The 21,820-nt window shown below is 33.6% G+C and overlaps 1 protein-coding gene across 3 annotated transcripts in view; it reads left to right on the forward strand.

The window, feature by feature from the left end:
* Positions 1-21,820, forward strand: part of RAB18 (RAB18, member RAS oncogene family) — a 37,228-nt gene that overhangs the window by 12,311 nt on the left and 3,097 nt on the right. For 2 of the 3 annotated variants that reach the window (XM_044678103.1, XM_044678102.1), the window contains exons 3-5: positions 9,671-9,732; positions 20,633-20,705; positions 21,669-21,787. In XM_044678103.1, the coding sequence (XP_044534038.1) occupies positions 9,671-9,732; positions 20,633-20,705; positions 21,669-21,787 (254 nt within the window). The remainder of the gene's footprint in view (positions 1-9,670; positions 9,733-20,632; positions 20,706-21,668; positions 21,788-21,820) is intronic. The other variant, XM_044678104.1, reaches the window with a different exon arrangement.

A 21,820-nucleotide genomic window follows, 5' to 3' on the forward strand; every position in this document is an offset into this window, starting at 1 on the left:
TCAGGTTAAAAACTCCTGCTGTCTTCTATCTTGCTTAGTGCTCTCTTTTGGCCCTGTGTGTTTAATTGTCTATGCAAATTAGACTCATGTCTGTGTATCTCTAGTCACTCTTGAGCTTCAGTTGCATATCATAAACTACTCAGAATTTTGCACTGGATATCTCTTAGAGCCTTGAAGGCAGGGAATGGGGTGTGGCCCATAAACTATAGTTGGAGGGGCAAATCCTGATCTGGCATTTGTTTTTCTAAGTTTCATTTATAAACCACCCCCCCCCCCCCCAACTCCCTACAACAATGGCTTTACATGTAGGAAATATTTGAACGGTTTTTACTTAAAAAACATTTTTAGCTTAGGGGTCATACAAAAACAGCTAGATGGGAGCTTAACCCCTGCAGCAAAGAGATCTCTACCCTTCCAAACTGAGCTCTTTATCTTTCTCAATTTTCCTTTTCTTAATTTCCCTATTATTGTAGAGGATAATGCCATTCTTTAGTTGTCTGGGCTCACAACCTCAGAATTGTCCTTGATTCCATTCACGAGTCCAGCCCTTTGGTTCCTAAAGCTCTTTAAACCTAGCCCTTCCCTCTCTTTGGTACACTGTAGAATCTAACAATGCTGGTCCTCCTCCTTGCTGTTTTTTGTACATCATTCATCATCTCTCACTTCCATGACTTTTCATTGGTAGGCCCTCATACTTTGAATGTTCTATCTCTTCCTCTCTACCTCCTGGCCACCCTGGCTTTCTTTAAGACTCAGCTCAGATCCCACCTTCAGCAAGAGGCCTTTCTGGTCTTGCACCTATTTCCCCCCTTACCATGTGCCCCAGTGGTACCTTTTTTCTGAGGCACAGTGAAGGCCTGCCTTGTAGCAAGTCTTTCAAATAAATGTTTCTGTTACATTATTGTAATTGTATATTATTATTTTCCTGGTTCTGTGTATTTTTTGTATCAGTCCTTCTGTGCTTCTCTTTATCCAGCATTTTTCCCCTTTCTTTTAAACTTCCATGTACTCTATTACATTTGTATGCCACAATTTTTTTAGTCTTTTCCATAGTTGATAAGTATCTGTTTTGCTTCCAGTTCTTGTCAGAAGAATTGGAAGCTCAGATTCCATTCATTTGAAGGCATAAATGTGTTTATTTAAGGATATAGATTGTATGGCTATGGTGATAGAAATAGCCAGGGTGATAGAGTGGCTCGTGTAGCAAATTGCAATTGCAGGGATTAAGGTTCCTAGATTTATTGAGGGTCTGGAGGATTGCCTTCTCCCATTCTTGGGAACTCCATGTTTTCTCAGAATATTCCTCCCCTGGGCATTTTGGAGCAGTCCAGTCTAAAATTCTGGAAAATGGGCATTGTAGCAGGTAGTCATTCAAGTTGGAGCTATGTTTTAAGGTATCATAATATGGTGAACTTCACAAAAAGAGAAAGAGAGTATGTGCAGAGTTTGGAGAATTTTCCGTAATTATAAAAGAATTCCCCTTAATTGCAAAAACCCCTAGAGTGCACATGTATTATGTTCCCTCTTACTATGTTCCTGCTTAACATGACCTATCAACTATCAAAATGTCTTGGGTCCCCTCCTCTATAGGCTTGGAATGTTAGGCAAGCTCTTACCAAGTGGGTAGAAGAAAGAGGGAAAGCACAGGATTGTTATATACATCTCTACATTCTGTTTTGCAATATTTGCTAACTGATGAAAAGCATAGGATCTCAAAGCACAGTCCCATCTTCATCACTGCCTACCCCTTCACTTTGATAACCACAAAAAGTGTTACTATAAATATTTTCGTGTTATAGGGGCTTTCTCTTGCATATATGAGAATCAACTCCTGCCCTGGGAAACATCTTATTCCTTTCTTTATACTCTTCACAAGCAGCTCTGGATAATTTCGTTCCTCTTTTGTCACCTATTCCCTGACTAATGTTCCTTGTCTTTCCTTCTGCCTCTGCCCACCCCCAGTTTATCTGCCTATTTGGTTTTGATTTTGTTGCCTTTCTTTTGAACTTTAAAAAAATTGTTGAAAAAGTCATCCAATTAGTTTAAATATGGTATTCATAATTCTTCAGGAAGGCATACCCCCCTACAGTTTGGGAAATTATTCCTTTAAGAAAGTTTTCCTGAAAAAAGTGACTCTCTTTCCTCCTAACCATTTCTTTGTTTCTAAAATTCCTTTTTTATCTTTTGTTTTTGCACCACTTCCATTTCCAAACATATTGTTTCCTTAGACCCCTTCTGATCCAGCCATCAAAGATTAATAAAGAAATGGCAGAAAGGGTATTCAACAAAGCTAAGCAATACGTTCATTGTCTAACAATGTATGTCATATTTTGTGTTGCTAAACAGCCCATGGCTTCTGCAAAGGTGATTTAATTTTTTCTTCTCTTAGGGACATGCTAGCTTGTTATAATTGCATAGCATTGTTTCATTTCTTTTGTGTTTTCCATTCTTTTAATATATATTTTCTTCCTAATCATTACTTCTTGCAACATTTTGTTGTATGTTATGAAATAGCCAGAATGTATGAGTACTTAAAGCTTCCTAGACTTAGATTTCAAACACTGTGAGCTATCGCATGACTCAGCTGAATTTGTATATCCAAAGTACATTAGAAACTAATTGTACCATCACCACTTTCCGTTCTAATACCTAAACACTATGACTTTCTTTTTGGCTCTTTTCATTCAGTAATTTTATGTAGCATTTTAAAAAAGTATAATTTTTGATAAGAATAATAATATGTAATACATTTGCCTGGCACTTTAACTTTTGCAAAATGCTGTCCATATAGTTTTTCAAGTGAGTCATTTGATATTTTCTGTTTAGTTTTTGATTATATTATTGGAAAGGAGAGTTTTGAATAGTAGATAACACAAAAATGTGCATATTATGCCTTTCCATTGCCGGTTGGGAAATTTTCAGCTTTAATTCTTTAGAGTTTGCATTATTCCTTGACTTGCAGCCATATATCACCCTTGGAACCAATACTGTTGGTGTTAAGATGACAGGTATTTGTTTTAGGGAATTTGGGATCATTAAAAAAGTTTGACATTTTCTTTAAAGTAGGTTAATTCCGGGGACAGCTAGCTAGCTCAATGGATTGAGAGCCAGGCTTAGAGAAGGGAAGTCCTGGGTTCAAATTTGACCTCAGACGCTTCCTGGCTGTGTGACCCCGGGCAAGTCACTTGATCCCTATTGCTTACCCTTACCACTCTTCTGCCTTGGAGCCAATACACCTTATTGACTCTAAGACTGAAGTTCAGGGCTTAAAACAAACAAACTAACAAATAAATAAAGTAGGTTAATTCCACTTGTTCCATCTGTTAAATTCTGGGTGTAGTTTATTATTTGTTTTGAATATTTACCTAAGATAAATATACTGAAAAATGGATAACCCATAGAGATGGTCTAACCATACTTGCCATTTCAGAATCACATCAGAAAAAATATGTAGACTCATCATCAGATTGACTGAAAGGTAATGAATTTTTCAGCTATAATTATTCCTGAACATCTTTTAAACAAGTTATAAAGCAACTTTGGGCATCAGTGGAGGGAATACCTACAGAATGAAATCTGTGAAAGTATTTAAAGATTTTAAATTCAATTACAACAATCATTCTCCTGAAGCAAGATTTTCGAGTAGCCAGCTTTCTTAAAATGGGACAACATATATAAAGAAATACTGTTATTAAATACAGTACAAAGATCTCTGACCACCTTAAAAGGCTTCTGGAAAGATGCCACTAAATTTGTGGCTCTTCTAAGAGTGGAATAAATCCTCAATTTTTCATAGTCTTCCCATAAAGATCCAAAACTAATAATAAAGAACCAGTTTTAGTCAAAAGATAATGCAACTTCGGCCTCTCGCTTCCCAAGTACTATCAAAAACAAAATAAATGATAGGAAGTCCCAAACTGAAATTAGTTCTTCTCTACCTTGCAGGGGTATGAGACAATATTTGTAAAGTATTTAGCATAGTGTCTGGTACTTGGTAGGCATTATATAAGTGCTTATCCTACCGTTCCCCTTCCTAATAAGGGAGATAAGGATTTATTCATCAAAGAACAGATGGCAGAAAGGGAAGGTCTGTATTAGGTAAAACAGGAAAATGGCAGATTAACATAGGAACTTTGATATGTGAGGTTTGATTCTGGAGACTAGCATGTTACGTGATATGGACATCCTAAGTAAATGATGGTAAGAAAGTTAGACCAGAGAACCTTTTTTCTCACCAGTCTAATTCATTTAAAGTTTTATCACCATTTCATTCTGTTCTCTTCCTTGAATGATCCTAAGCAATATCCTTTTTTTAAAACTATTGTCATAGTCAAGTAGATTAGGAACAAATTATGTTCAGCCCAGTTATGAAAGGTCTGTGTAAACCTAGGGACCTTGGTACCAGTATTTCTAAAGGTTTTCCAGTACAGAATTATCATAATGATATAATAGATGAGTTATAATTTTTATGAAGCTTCTATGAACTATTTTTACTTACCAAAGTGTTTTTTAAAAAATTCCTAATATGGCATTTAAAATCATTTGTCAGAGAAACTTACTGTATACAATTGTTTAAAGTACTTAGGACAGTGTAAAGTAGGGTCAGTTGGCTGCATTATTTTAAATAAACCAACTACTTTCTCTGAATTTAAAAATGCTTGGTTCTCATTTAAAATGACTAATTTTCATCATTGTTTTCCTGCCATTTGAAATTATATTTTTGGAAATTTAGTTTTTCTCAACTATATATCCTAAAAATATTTTCTATTCACTCCTCCCCCAAAATGCTTGATAGTAGTTTTTAAAAAGTTTTCTAGAGTATTATACTATTATATAGATGAATTTTAACATTTTATTTGTTAGCTTGACTTGAAACTTTTTTTCTCATTTGTTAATACTCATTACCGACTTGTAATGATTATAATGACAGTGTAAAGAAAAAAAAAACAACTTTGAGCACCCATGACTTTAGAGGACTCATAGTGAAGTATCAACACCTTCTCATCCAGAGCACATCTTTAGTATTGGTCCTATGAATTCCTTTTGCCTGATTATGCTTATTTGTTATGAGGGCTTTTTTCCTTTTGTTTTTCATTTGGAAGAGAGGAGGGGTTAGATGTAGTAGCGATGCCAAAAAAAAGTTTAAAAATAAACAGAAGGGAACAGAAATATAGAAGAAGTGTTCAGTCAGTAAACATTTTTAAGTGCCTGCTTTGTGCTAGGTTCTGTGCTAATCATTGAAGATACAGATAAAAGCAAAAAGCAATCTTCTTTCTGAGGAACCTCACAGTCTAATGGACAAGCAACATGCAAACAACTGTACAAACAAGATATGTATGTATGATAATTGAAGATAGTCAACAGAGTATAGGTACTAGAACTGAAGAAGATTGGGAAAGGCTTCTAAGTAGAAGTTAAGATTTTAACTTAGACTTAAAAGAGCCATAGGGGACATCCAGTGAAAATCCATGGAATCAGGGGATGAGTGTCTTGTTTGAAGATCAGCAAGAAGATTAATGTCATTAGATTATGGAGTATGTGGGAGGAAGTAAAATGTCATAAGACTGGAAAGGATAAGTAATAAGCAGCAACACACTTTGAAAAGTAATCTGTGGAATTTTAGACTTTTTTAAGTGAACAGTACAAAATTAAAGAATCATGGTTTCATGAATAATTATCTTTTTGTATTTTTCTGTGTATGATTATGGAAATACTCCTTTTGGGGTATTTAAGCCTAAAAAAATTCAAAAGCTTTAGCACAGTACCTGGCAGAATTCCTTAACTTTTTAAAATTTCTGTGAGTTTAGTACTTCTTTCCTTCTATATTTAAGAGCCTCAGTGATGATTTATCTGTCTTGCAAGTAGGTGGTGGCAGTGGATATAATGAATGTTTACTCTAGATTCAGGAAGGCTTCAAATTCACCCTCACATTTAACTAACTTTGTGATCCACATGGCATACTTTACTTTCCTTATCTATAAAATGGAGGTAATAATAGCACCTACCTCCTAGGATTGTTGTGAGGATCAAATAAATAGTATTTGTGAAATGCTTAGTAGTGTGGTGCCTGGCACTATATTAAGTGCTATGTAATAAAAATTTTCTTCTCTTGATACACTTCACCTTTTGGTTCTTTTTCCTTATATTCCCCTGTCAACTTCCTGATGTTGTTCCACATTTCTTTGTGGGGAGTCATGAATATGGAATGCTATATATAACATTACATTTGTGTGTGTGTGTGTGTGTGTGTGTACATGTATTTCATTTTTCTTTCATAATAAAAGAAAGCCTGTTGAGAGAATTGGGAGGAGTGGGAAATGGTAGGTGATAAAAAAACCCCAAGTATATCAAAGTTGCCTGCATATGTTTTCTTCATCTCTGCAGTGTATTTTTTTTTCCATTCTTCAATTCATCAGTTTGTAACACTTGTCTTTTTCTTTGCTTCTTCAGATTTTTTTTATTCTGAGGACATTTTTTTCCACTTTGTTTAGACACCCTATTTTCTTTTAATTCATTTGCCTTTACATCTGTAGCACATATAATTGTTGACGACCTTCAGGTCGCTGGACTTGATATCCAAACTTAAAATTTCAAATTGAATTACAGTTTTTTAAAGTTGAACTACAACTTTTTGTGATTCTGAAGTCATGGTTAGCTAATGTTGGCGGCTACTTAGTTCAGCCTTTTTGGTTCTTCTGTGAGGAGTTTGTAATTCATGAGATGTCAGCCACTTCTGTCTACATAGCCTTTTTTCCTTTGAGAGAGGTTCTTCTGTAAGATATCCAATGTAATAAGCAGTTCCCTGAAAATATTTTTTAGAATTAGCATTTGTAACTTATGAATGTATATACATGTATTTAGTTTTGCCATTTTAAATTTGTTTTTTGTGAGAAATTAACATGGGTGGTAATACTGTGACTTGACTTTACTTAAATAAACAACTTTCTGACTTGACAATACTTAAATAAACAGTTATATTTCAAGTTAAATATTTTAATTTGTTCAGGAAAACCTTAAATTGATACTACTTTTCTAATTTGCTGTAGCTTAAGCTATTAATTTTTCAGTTATTATCTTTTGAATTTCTTAGGAATACAATTACATGTTTAATCAATTTTTTCTGTTAACTTACTGAAGAGTTTGGTTATTTGATAATAGAAGAAATTGAAATTTTGTGGACACCTAGGGGAGTGAATGATCTACTTAAGTAATTCTCTAAGTATTGTCTTCTAAGCCATTGTATATTTGGCCCTTCCGGTCAAGTAATTCATAATCTTTATCACCCAAACTTATAACGGCAAAACAAATCGTTCTTTAGTGTGTATGGAGGGAGATGTGGCATAATTTTGACTAATACCTAATTTGTATGCATAAATGTTCCTTCCCTGATCACTCCGAGCCTCTAAGAGTTTTATTTATTTCCATACTAGAGACAGGTGCTTTATAAGCATATGTTTTTCTTAGTCAAGGTTGTTCTAAATGAATTGTGACAAACTAATAAGATCTTTTGAAACTTTTCTTTCCAAGCTTTGTGTGCTAATGTTTTCCCTCTGGTCACTGGGGTAAGCAAAACATATTTTTCATATTCATGAAAGAGATTTGGGCACTTAACATTCATTTGAGCTAGATGACATATTTCAGCTTCTTTTCCTGGAAAGGGAGAGATTCTTGAGCAGCTATAGCAAAATGTTACATGACTGCTTATGAAGAGCTTGCCCCGCTTCTGTGTAAATCAGCTCTGAGAAAAGCTTTTCATAAAATTTTGTGGTTCTGATAGGCTCCAAGATTCCAAGGAATTTGAACACAAAACTATTAACTCTTCTTGACTCATCTGGTAATTTAAAATTGTATATCAGGCAACTTTATAACAATAAAAGCATATATATAATGAGATTCTGTGAATTTTGTGTTGTGCTAAAAAATAAGAGAGTACAAGATAAGGAGAAATTGATAGTAAAAAGTGAGATCCAAACAGATACTTTAAAGATAAATTCTAATTCTAATTGTTGCAACAGTTGCAGGTCAAGAGTTAATTGTTTACTGGGAATGGAATATCAGCTTTTTAAGGTTTAGAACTAGAGAGCAACTCTCAAAATTCTTGCAATAATATTAGGGCTGGGCTATCTATTACATTGGGTTCTGTCTTTTGTAGTAGAGGGTGAGATGGAGATGGGAGAGAAGGAGGGCAGAGATCCTCAAAATAAAAGGGCATTTAAAAAAAAATAGCCAAGTGATTGAGGTTTAGTTTCAGTACACTGATGACTTCTCATCCTGTATCTTAGTGATTACTCTTAAAAATGTGGCACACCTGCAAAAATCAAGTCAGACCTACTTGAATATATCACAATCCTAGATTTAGAACTAGAAGGAACTTCTAGAGGTATCTTCTTCAACTCTTATTTTACAAATAAGGAAACTAAGGTCCAGGGAAGTTAAATAACCTGCCTAAGATCATTTAGATAAGTATTAGTACAAGTGAATTCCAACACAAGTTCTCTTAGTTTAAATTTTTTTTCATTCTTTTGTTATTGTGTTGGCAAACGTGAATAACATAAAGATTTCCATTTACAAAGAACAGAAAAATGATTATATGTTCAACTGTGAATCTGTGAAAACTACCATGTAGTTTGCATTTTAAAAAATATGTAATAAATCTAACATTCATTTTAAACTTGCCCTTCATATTTCACTCTGACCTTGTTTTCTTTTGTACATTCTTTTGGTTTCAGCTTTTTTTCTCCAGATTTTATATTTTTATTCTGAATTTAATAAACATCAATAAAAAGGACACATCCTCTAGAACAAAATAAAAAGGTTTATACAAGAAATTAGAAATGATTTTAAAAGACTTTTTTGGCATTTAAAAGACATTTGCTTGTTTTAAAAGAAAACTATAATAAATTCAACATGTTTCAACTTTGTTTTAAAAAAACCTTTACTTTTTATCCTAGTAACAACTTTTAAGACAGAAGGGCAAAGGGCTGCTAGGCAAATAGGGTTTGACTTACCCTTGGCCACACAACTGTGAAGTGCCTGAGGTCAAATTTGAACACAAGTTTCCCCCAACTCCAGGCCTGGCACTCTATCTACTGTGCTGTAGTTGACCCAAAGTCAACATGATTCAAAGTTGTCCAGCTTATTATATTTGTGTGTCCTTCTGAACTTTGATGCTCTTTGATGCTCAATGACCATTCCCCCTGATTTTTTTGGGGTAACAGTATCAGTAGTTCCCTCTATCCTTTGTACAAAGGAGAAAACCACAATCCTTGTAACAGGTTTAGTTAAGCAAAGTAATTTCACATGAATGCCATGTCCAGAAATATATTTCTCATTTTGTACATTGAATCTATCACCTTTCTGGTAAGGACATGCTTCTTCAGGATTATGACTAGTCATTGCATTGATTAAAGGTCTTAAGTCTTACAGTTTTTATTTCTTTTACAATGTTGTTACTATATAAATTGTTTTCTGGCTCTATTCAGTTTTCTCTGCATCTAGCTAACTCATTTCTCCACATTTAGTCTTTTTACCACTACATCATGTTTTTTCCTCTATCTCCACGGTATTTTTGTACATTTGGGCATAATATTTTTTCAAAGTTCTGTTTTGGGAATTGTGTATATGTCCTTGATCAACTACTGTAGCCTTAACTAAATGTTATTTCTTCCAGGTGTTGACTTCAAGGTGAAGACTATATCGGTTGATGGAAATAAAGCTAAACTTGCAATATGGGTAAGTTTTGTGCATGCATAATAAAATCCTGTCTACAAAGGGAATCTAATAAAAATGTATACAGTGTTCTAGAGGATAGACTTTGATTAGGGTTCAGATGTTATAACAATTTGTTACCAGTTTAAAAGTGTTTAATAAATGCTCTATTTCAAAGTTATTAGGACATTTGTGAGAACTCTGGGGAAGGATAGAGTTAGAAATTTTAAAGAAATCAAACCTTTTCAACTTGACTTAAATATTGAAAAGTCATTCAGTATATATTAACACTCAAGACACTTGTAGGAATAAATGTAATGGCACAGTGGATAATCATATTGGAATTTATTTTAACCTTATTTTTGTTTTTTAATTTTAATTTTTTAATCTTTTATTTTCCCAATTTACATGTAATGGCAATTTTCAACATACTTTTCTGAAGTTACAAGATCCAAATTGATATTCCTCAAGTGAAAGACTGAGATTCCTTACACAGGAATTTCTCTAGTTCTCTTGTCACTGTTTTTGGTTTCCTGGATTTTGTCTTTAGTATGCCCATCCTCTTTGCTAGTGAAATGAGCCTCTCAGGTCCCAATATATTAACCTTTGTATTGAGGACTGAGAATTAAATAAGAGCTCTGTTTGGCAAGGTAGTAGTGGAAAGAACCATGGCTTAAAGTCAGAGGACCTGAATTTAAATTCTGTCTCTGTTGCTTACTCCTGTGTTTACCTTGGGGAAGTCACTTCATCTTTCTGGTTCTCAGTTTCATCATCTGTATTATGAGGAAGCTGATTTAGATGACCTCTAGGGTCTCTTCCTTAGTTCATTCGTGTACCTGCCAGGTTAAAAAATGTATTCCTAATTGGCTTTATATGTAAACTTTAAGGCTACTAACTTTGTAACTATAGGACCTGGATTAAAATTCCATTTGATTCTTATTCCCTCTAAGACCATGGGCAATTTATTTAACCTCCCTTGAGCCTCAGTTTCCTTATCAGTAAAATGAGAGCTTAAACTAGATAACCTCTTAAGGGTCCTTTATAGCTCTATATAGATAATTCTTTAATAGATGATTCTGTCTCAATAACTATGACAAATACTTTTAAAAATAGCCTAATTCAGTATTTAAACATTTATGTGCTCCATAGACTTAGTTTTACATTAAATATTAATAACTACAATCTTCTTAAAACTAATTATTTTAATATAGTCTTAAAATTGATTATTGGGAGAATGGGTATTTTCTTGTTGATGAATTTGTTCTGATTTTACTGTGGTTTATCATGGTAATATTAGTGACTTTGATTTTGAGGAATGCCAGTTAAATGGATTTTGGTGACTTTATGCAGATTTTAGACCCTACTTCATTTTATTTTGAAGCTATAGAATTAATTTGTAGATAGAATATTCTGATTTAATAAAAATGGAAATGTTAATTTCAATTTGGGATAATAAAATTTTGAAATACATTGGTTTGATCAATCAATCTCAAGAGGATTAGTGTTTACAGAAGCAGATCATCTTGAATTTTCTTTTTAAAATTTTCCATTCTATACAATTTTACTTGTTATGAGGATGGAAAATTACTTTCAATTAAAACAATTTTTTTGCATGTAGGAACTTTAAAAATTTGAATTTTGCCAGGCCCTGAGCCAAGACTCTCAGTATAACTCCTTCCTCTGTTTCTTTTCTCTGCCCCTCCTTCCCCAAAAACTCACACCTTTTTTTTTAAACAAATCCAATATTAAATTATCAACGATGAAACTCTAGAAATTAAAGATGTTGATTCTAGTTTTGACACTATTGGATTACAAACATCAGACAAATAGGTAATCCTTTTAATCTACAGTCCTGGATAGAGTATATGTGTATAAGGTATGTTTGTATACATAATAATAGTTGCTTTAGCTTTAAATTTCTACAGACTAGTAAAATCTATCATAACTGGAAAAAGCTATTTATATGATGGAAAGGCATGGTGAATAGTATATTAGATGCTACTTACCTTCTTAATTGGAGATAAAAAATGGAAATGCTTTCTTTTGTATAATTCAGATTTATATACGGAATTTAAGAAATCCATTGGAATTGTAGAAAAAAGCTCATTAAAAACATTGGGAAATGCCCATTTTGGTTACTTAGCACTTACATAGTACAAAATACAATCATACAGTATGTCATATTTCTCTTTAATCCTAAGGAATAAATTATTTTTGACCCCAGTTTTTCCAGATGAGGAAACAGTTAAAGAATCTTTTCATTTTCTTTCTATCACCTAGAAGAATTATAAATTAATTGCCAAGTTTAAATTTTGGAATTTCTTAGAGATTTTGTCCTTAAATTCATTCTATTACACCTGTTCTTTATTTGCTCAATATTAGTACCTATATTTTCTCAGGGATGAAGATTTTACAGTTGTGTTCAAATTATCTTATGCCCTCTGGAAAAGTTAAAACCCTAGCATGTGATTGCTAAGCTTAGCTTTAGGTGAGAGCAAGAGTAGAAATGGAACACTGGATCTTGGGGGCTCTGTTAGAACCTGGCTACCAATCAGTAGAAGACCTTAGGCAGTTTGGACCTTTGAGAGCAGCATGGCTTCTGGGAATAAGATGAAAGTGTTGCTGCTATACTTCACCTTGGTCAGATCCTGTCTGGAATATTATTCTGAGCATGCCATTTTAAAAAATCTTATTTTTATCTTTTGTTTTTATATACCACCTTCTTTTCCAAAACCACCCTTTTCTTTACCCCTACCCAAAGAACCATCCATTGTAACAAGAATTGGTTGGGAAAAGAAAGGCGTGGAGAGTAGAGGTTGAAAAATAGTCTAGCAAAATCAATCAACACATGCTGATGTCTGATGCAGTTACAAATTTTAGGAATTTGGTAAACTGAAATGTTTTATAACCAGGATCTCGAATAACCAGACTTGAAGGTCTCAGGTTCATGATATATAAACTGAAGATATTTATCCCTGAGAAGAACAGATTAGGATAGGTGGGGGCACAATAACTATCTTCAAGTATTTAGAAGACCTTCTTGTGGAAGAGGGATTAGACTCGGTCTGCTAAGTCCTAGAGGGCAGAATAGGAAGTATGAGTAGGGAGTTACAGAGAAACAAGTTTAGGCTTCTTGACAGTTATAGCTGTCTCTAATTCCTTATCATTGGAGATCTTTAAGAAAGGCAATTATTTTAAAAATACGAGTTGGACTAGATGGCTATTGAGTTCCATTCTAAGGTTGTAGTTTTATGAGGCTGCATTGCAAAAACTCTTTCCTTTTCAATTCCTGAGTGAGGGCACAGAATCTCAGTAGCATTTCTGGGGAGAATGAAAGCCAAATGGGATGGGTATGGAAGTAGTTTCTTACATTGAAGAAATAGGACATGGTTTCCTTTGACACATAGCTCAGACAACTGTGGCAACTTGATATGGTAGAAATGGACATTATGTGCAAAGGTAATCTTGGGCTTATAATAAATTCTTCTTTGGCCATTAATTGCCCTTGGTCATTATTTCTCCTTGTTGAGCTTTAATTTTCCCTAAAATGAAGGATTTTAGGTTAGAGATCTTTGAGGTCTAGCCTTCCATTTTTTCTATTTCTTACAATTCCATTTTAGGGAATCCTAACTGTAGCCATCTCTTAAGCCATCAAGGGACTTCATTTGATCATTTGAAGACCTTTATATAGCCACCTTTGTTGTAGCCTAAATTTGCATTTGTTGATAGATTCGTAAGATTATTGATCTAGAGATGGTAGGGGCTTTAGAAGCCAATTTAGTCCAATTCCTTCATTTTACAAATGAGAAAACTGAGGTCTATGGAAGTGATTTCCTATAATTACACAGGTTATAGCTAGGGTTAAACAATAAAAATTTAGTACTAATTAGAGAGGCTGACTGATAGTCATTGTAAAACTTTAAAAATTACCTTCTCCCATTAAGTAGAAATCTATAAAGCTAGTCTCAAAATTCACAAATCAGATTATTTTCATATCTCAAGTGGATGCCTTTTGCAGTGATTTTCATTTAGTCATATACTTAGATTATTGAGTAACATGACCTAAATAATGCTATACACTAAGTTGTTGGCCATTAGGCATAAACTCATTTTTATGTTGGGATCTTTAATAGGCTTTTTTTTTTTTTTAAGTGAGAACATAACATTCTGGTGTCTTCAGGGTCTGTAACAGCTTGTTACATTTCCCAGTGGTTGATCTGGCATATAATTGGAATATGTTGTGAGATTTTGGTGCTTCATTCCTGGGGTGGCAAAATTGTTTTAGGAACACATAAAACGAATATGAAACAGGCTAAAATAGATTTTGACCCTTTCCTTAAATTTACTACATTATCTGTAGCCACTAGTTAAAGTACCTGATATTAAAGATCCTAATAAGATTAAATTATATTTGTTAAAAATTTTAGTGGTTCTTGATTTCTTTTTACTTTAGCTCCTACTCCCACCCTCCTAGCATTGTAATTAGAGGGATAAGTACTGTGAAACTTTTAATAAGATCACATCCTATTTTATAGATATCTTTTATATTCAGGTTCCAATTTAGTTTCTGAGTAGTAGAAATTAAAGTTTGGGGTGGGAAGAATTCCTAACCATTGTAAATGAACTGAAAGCCAACTGAATAGAATTAGTAAAAATGAGACAGATTTTCATCTTGTAGTCAAATGAAAAGTATTTTCTGTATTTATAAATATTATGCATTAATGTAGTTGTCTGGTTTTATTGCGAATTATTTTTCAGAGAATAGTCACAGGCATCAGTTTGCCATATCAGGTATTGTACCTAATGTTTTCCTGCCTGTTGTGCATTTGACATAATTTGGAAGTATGCTCTTTGACATTACACCCTTATGACTTTCTTGGGGAAAAGAAAGAGCAAGCACAGAACACCAGAAGTTGAAAAGGCAAGGAACTCTTTCCCTTTCTAAATGGAATTTCCTTGATTTTACCAAAGAATTTAAGAAGGTAGATTAGGAGTATTTTAGAGCTGGAGGGAATCTGAAAGATCTAGACTTATCCCATCATGTTACAAGTAAGAAAACTGAGACTCAGAAAAATAGTAGCGATAATTGCATATTCTATCAGTAAAAAATTTTGAGCACTCATTCTCAATATGTATTTACTTATAAATAATACCTGTACAACTGTACTAATAGTTATGCACATTACCAAAAAAATAGAAATCAAAAGAATGAAATAACACTTGATTTTAGAATGAATAGGGAGTCACTGGAATATATTGTTAAGTAGTAGTCTTTCACTTGAGAAATATCAATTTGACAGTGAAGACTGATTTGAGTTGGAAGAGACTTGTAAATGAAGTTGAAGAGGTAGCTACAAGATTAAGTTAAAAAACTGATTAGATATATGGGATGACAGGAACAAATGGAATTGAGCATTACACTGAAAATATGAATCTGGTTGACTAGAAGGATGACGGAGTCGACAGTAGAAATTAAAAAAGTTTTAAGAAGGGTATATTTGGAGAAAATATAAGTTAATAAGATTTTAGAATGCCTAGCCATATCTTCTCATCTGATTACTTTGTCTTACCAAAAATGAAAAGGAGAAAGACTGGGTTCTCATTGGTTACTCACTGTCCTATGGGGTGGTGCTTGCTACAACTGAAAAATGATGGAGGTGGAAAATTTTGCCCATGAAGCTGCTAGTGTAACTGCTCTGCTTGTGATTAGGTTATAACTGCTCTGAATGGCCTAGGTCTGGAACATAAGGGGAGAGGTTGTAATGCAGAAGAAAGGGACTGTGTAGAAAATGTTGAGTTAAGTGGAGGTGAAGTTGTATTGGGGACAAGCCCTACAATTGACTGTCATGTGCTTGGCTTATGGGACTCATCTGCCCACCTTCTGGTTATCCTTGGAAGGTCATGCCAAAGTCCACTAAAGATAGGATAACCACTTCTTCCCATTTCAGTATACTTCTTCCCATTGTCTTCTTGATTGCATGGTGATCAGTTGTTCCTTAGTTTGAACAAATGAGAGTTTTATACAGACCATATTTTATATGTTTAAATAACCCAATGGTTTCGTGACTATTCCTTCTATATAAATTGTAATCCTATCATATCTTCTTATTCTGTGTAGTTCTTCTCTGGAGCTCTGTTATTATTATTATGCTATTAATGGCTGATTTTTATATAGGACTTTAAGATTTGCAAAAAGCATTTTATATACCATTTTAAAGATGGAAGTATCTGAGCTTCACATGATTTGCTCCATGGTCACACAAGCTAGTAAATGTCAGTCTGAATTTCAACTTTGATATCTCCTGACTCCAAGTTTAGCATTCTTTCCACTATATCAGTGCTTCCTTTGTAGTGCTTTTCCCAGGATATGTTTTAATTTAATGAAATACCCATCCAACTGTATGTCATAGTCCAGTAAACTTTTTTTTAAATCTATTTTATTTGTGTTGATTATTAAGTCCATCTAAGTAATTACATAGCTATTCTCAGTAGCTTTTTGCTATAGAAGTAGAGGTGGGAGGAAGTGAACAGTGAAAGTCAGGCCAACTGTACTAGTCCTGCCTGACTCCTTTTCCTCAAGGAGTGGGGATAGGATTCCTCCTGATATCCAGACTGTTTTCCTTCCTATTCAGGCTAGGAAGGAAAGGTCTTTTCTGAATCTTAGAAGATGTTTAGGATTGTTTCTTCTCTGAAGAGCTCAAAGTACTTTATTTCCTAATGTAGTGGGGAGAATACTGGATTTGGAATAGAAAGTATGGTATCAAATTCCAGCTCTTCACTCCCTTCTTTAAAACTGTGACAAGTCCCCTCATCTCTTTGGGCCTCTGTTCAATCATTTGTAAAATTTGGGATTTGGGGCTAGGTGATTTTTATAGAGGTTTTTTTTTTTGTTTTTTTTTTTTTTGTTGTTGTTGTTCTAATCTGTCTTCTTGTTCCCTCTGTAAAGTCAAATGAAAGAGGGATTGCTCCATTGCTCCATGTAGATAAATACTCCTGCTTGTGGATGATATTGTGTTAATAGCAAGCTGTTTCTCTCAGTAGAATATAAGCTCCTCAAGGTCAGGTACAATTTAATTTTTGTATTTATATCCTTGGTTCTGTGTGCTAAATAAATGTCTGTTGCTTAAATTTCAAACCACATTGCCGAGCTTCCTCAATAAGCACTTACTGGATTGATTTAGAAAATCTAATCAAATTTTAAATGGAATTTTTTTTCTCTCTCTTCTATTACATAGGGTCTGTAAACTATAGTTATCTAGTTAATGTTGTTTTTCCGTTTACTTTTTCTTTTACTTCTCATTAGCATTGCAAGATAATGTCCCACAAAAATGTCGTTGCATTCCGGCATGTGATGAACTAATTTTGCCCACTACCTTGTTTCTGCAAGGAGAACCTGGGAGTCATTTAATTAGCATTGATGTTGGTTCATCTCTTCTGGTAGATTGCCAGTGTTATAGGGCTAGAGTACTTGCAGTTAGGTTAATTTTGTGTAGAGTTGAGTAGCTGTGATTTTTAGCATTTTCTTTCCCCCTTTCTGATGTTCTACTGCTGCAGTTGTGAGTGTGACAAGGTCCCATAGGACTGAGGGTCATTTAAGTTATTTTTTGTTTTATGGGTTGTCATGGTCAAAGAATTAATTTCCTAGTGAACAGTTTAGGCCGTGAACTCTTCTGTATTTAGTTTAGGATGATAATTCTTGGCTGTAGTGAATTTAATTCTCTTGTTAGGACTAGACATGCTCCAAAACCTTTCAAATTTGGTAGAATTTTTTGGAGAATCCAGAGTCATCTATATGCCATGGCAGGACATTTATGTAAATATTTGTTCTGTTTTATATATGGGACATTTATGCTGTAGTTCCTTGAGGACAATTACTAGTTCTAATCTTTGGCATATGTTCATGAAGAACAAGTATAGAACTATTCTCCTTGTGGGTTCTAAAGTAAATATTACTATTTGTTTTATTTTGACAGTTCTGTTTATTGCTTGAACACATTTTTAAGCTAATCTTGAATTCAGTTCTGTAGCAACATGAGATTTATAAAGGGGATATTTGTGGTATAGGTGTGAAATTTCCTGTTAGCAGCTACTTCAACTTGAAAATAATTTCTTCCCATCCATAATTAGAGTACTCAGAGAATCAATAATTACATTAGAGAAGCATTCTGGATAGCATCGGTATGGTGATTTGCTAAATTAAATCAACTAGATTTATTTTAGAGTTTAAAACTGAAATTAAGAATTAATCATTCTTAACTAACTATATAATTGATACTTTAATTATTAACAGATAAAAGGAAATTTCTGACTTAAAACTTTGTGGATTTCTTTTTGGGGCCTGGGGAAGGAGGTGGTGTGGAGGACCTGCACCCATAAATTATTTGGTTTGGGAAACTTCCCTCTACCAGTGTAGAGCCTCATCTGTTTGGAAGCTTCAAGTCTGAGTTGCCTGGAGGTACTGAGAGGTACTAACCTGCCCAGAGTCATAAAGCTAGTGTCAGGAACTTTGTTTTTTCTATGGTGCAGAAAGTGAGGTAATAACATGGGATTAAATCCCAGCTCATTTATTAGCTTTATGAACTTTGGCAATTTATCTGTCCTAGTTTGGGATTTCTCATCTCTAAAGGAAAGGTGTTGGAGCAGATAATATCTATGGTCTCATCAGTTCCAAATCCTAGGATCCTAGTGCCACCTTCTGCAAAGAACTTAAAAGTAAGAAATTAGAGTGGCACTGTTTTGCATGAGGACCAGGATGTATATGGAATGAGTGAAAATATAAAGTTTTTTATTTGTTTTCCTTTAAGTTTTCCCTTGAAGCTCTAAATTAGTTTAAATACTTTTGACAGTCAGCCAACATTTATTAAGTTGCTATAGAATACTAGCTAGACTACAGAGACAGAGACAAAAATGAAAATCCTAGTCATCAGTATACTATTTACCTTGCTTCCTGCAGCTGCTCTAGCTCTCTTATCACTCCTCAGAACTATCTTCAGGGTTAAAGGTGTATGAGAAAAGCAAATATCCAGAGAGGTTTTCACTTACTTTGCCTCTTGGCTAGGTCTACATACCACTGCTAGCTGAAGTGTAGGGCTAACTCCTCATTCCCTGGTAAGGGCACTTAAAAGTAACCTCCTGTTTCTCAAAGGAAGCGAGAGTGAAACATAGTTTGGTTCAGAATTGAGGAGAGACTAATATATGTATACATACATACATATATATATAAAATATTCTCTATTCATTTATCCAATTAGTATTCTGATTTAATTAATTCTATTTCCAAGAATTATACATAACTTGTATAAACATAACAGCAAAGTTCCTTTCTTAAAGCAAGAAGCAGGATTAAAAAAAAAATTAAGATAAAATGGAATAATATAACTATTTGTGAAAGAAATTTTGATCTCTTCAACAAGCAGAAGAAAATATTTGGTGATAGTGCAGAAAAATTATTTATAATTTTTATATAAACAGAAAAGCAAAATTTATAAATGAATTTGTTGGAAAGTATTAGTGGCTGTCATATTACTAAAAAACTTGACATTTAGGTATATGAAAAAGTGATTCTCAATATAACATCTTTTCTCAACTAGCAAATGATTGAGGCAGTTTAGTTAATAAAAAAAAAAAAAGGTTAAAAATACTTACTTGAAAAAATGTACACCCTTTCTTTAAAAAAAAAAATTCATTTTAAAGTTCTCAGAGGTCCAAAGGAAATTCTCTTTCAAATTTCACTTCTAAATACCTCTTACCTTTATAAACTGAATGAAGTCACTTCACCCCCTCAACCTTAGTTTTCTTCTCTGTAAAATGAGAAGATTGGGTAATATGACCTCTGAAGTCCTTTCCAGTTCTACATCTTTGACCAAAGTAAGTAAAAATAACCAGATTCCATGCTTCTGTCCTTGAGGTAAAGAAGGTATGCTTATGCATTGCTTAGTTAATACTTATATACTTAGAACCTTAGTGGAAACCTTTTGGAGATTAATCTGACAAAATACTACCAAAAAAAAAAATCATACACTCTTTGGACTCAGAATCTTGCCATTGGATTTATTGTAGAATTATGGAAAAGAGAAGTCTTAAAAGCATATTTAATGTACAGTTGCTTTTAGTAGTTAGTGAAAAATTATAAACAGACTCAATATCTAAGTTTAAAGATGGCTATAAAAGTATGACATATCATTGTAATGGAATATGATATAATTGGGGGGAAATAGAAGTGTAAAGGAATGTTGAAAATATTAAATAATCCAAAGTAAAAAGGTAACCAGAAGAAGTTTAGATATAAGTAGAATGGAAAGGTAGGTTACAGAGGAATGATTGATGTTTTCATGTTAAAGTTTATTTTAAAAAATATACAGTTTCAAATGTATACTTAGCTTTTAAAATCTTGATATTTTACAAAATATAGCATGACATGCCTGTAATTCCTTCTAAATGAAGTAAGTGTTCCATAATAAAAATTTAAAAGCAAAAATAGTATAAAATATTTATTCCTTTTCTCCAGAGAGAGATCTGTTAATATTGGTTCATTTCATCTTTAATGAGAATTTTCCAGTGGGGTAACATTTTATATTAATATTATTGTAAGAGATGATGCTTTGGTGGTATATTGAAGACAGTGTTATTTTGACTTTATAGCACTTAAATTTAATAGATTTGGAAAATCTCCTGTTTACATGGTACAGAAAGAGTACTAATTACAGTCATAGTACTTGGATTCACAACTCAGCTCTGCTACTTACTACCTCTATGATTGTGGCCAAGTCAATTAATCTATTTTGGCCCTTGATTTTCTCATCTGTACAACTAGTAGGCTAGGCTAGATGACTTAAAAGAAAAGGAGCCTTCCAGCTTTAAACTTTGAGCCTGTGCATCATAAGGTGGGTTTATTAATTATATGATTTTGATTTGTTCTTTCTAGGATACTGCCGGTCAAGAACGCTTCAGAACACTGACACCTAGCTATTACCGAGGTGCACAAGGTGTTATATTAGGTAAGCATTCGGTTTTGTTATCCTGTGTTAGGTTTTTGTTGAAATTAGGTACTTTTAGAAAATTTCATTTAATTAACCTTATATTTAAAAGTCTTATTTTTCTTCAGTGCCACATCATTAATTTTGAAATATTTACTCATACCAAGAACTGTATAGTGAATATTCCTTGGCTATCTTCCCCTCAAAGGATAAAATCCAGGCTAATTTGCATAGTGCAGGATGTTAATGAAGTTAATATTGCAGGGTTAGTTTGAGTAGACCAGCTATCTTTATGCACAGGGAAACTGATTTTTGGCCAGTGGTTGCTCAATCCATGCCTTTGGTCACAAGATTTAGGAGGAAAAAGAAAGACTATCTGACTCAGCACAAACCATTTACATATAGTAGAAAAGCAACTCTCATGGCATTTGAAGCTACTGATCCTCTATCAGGATATCATCTTGATGCAAATGGGCAGCATATATTTTTTATTGACAGCAGATTGACAGCAAAAGTGGTTTTACAGTGTGTATCATGTTATAGTAATCCATGTCTGGTTGTTTTGTTCACCATTTACCTTAATTACACTTGATTTTTCTTTACCTCTCTTCACTTCATACATTCCAGACTCCCAAATCATAATGATCTATGAAGAACAACATACAGTAAAAGACCTAGGAGTTTGGAAGAGAAAAAGGAGGGTGAAGGCCCATGGATGAAACCACCAACTTCCCCTTGTATGTTAGATACTTAATTTCTCAGTAGCTTATCGCCCTTTGCCAAGTTGCATTATCAAGGGCCTACTTTTTATAAGCTTACAGGTGATTTTTATTGTGACCTTTTAATGTGGATAAAGTAGATAATAGCAACCCTAGCTAAAGACAAATCAACTTTATAAAAGAGAGGTGAGATATTTTTTGGAAGTTTTAACATGAAAAAATTATTTTAATGTGTATTTTGTGGCTCTTAAATCTTCTGTTTCAGTTTATGATGTCACAAGAAGAGATACTTTTGTTAAGCTGGATAATTGGTTAAGTGAATTGGAAACATACTGCACGAGAAATGACATAGTAAAAATGCTAGTTGGAAACAAAATTGATAAGGTAAGAAGGTAGAAACTTCGATTGTTTAATCTT

Source organism: Gracilinanus agilis, chromosome 5 (assembly GCF_016433145.1).
Source record: "Gracilinanus agilis isolate LMUSP501 chromosome 5, AgileGrace, whole genome shotgun sequence".
Taxonomy (NCBI): Eukaryota; Metazoa; Chordata; class Mammalia; order Didelphimorphia; family Didelphidae; genus Gracilinanus; species Gracilinanus agilis.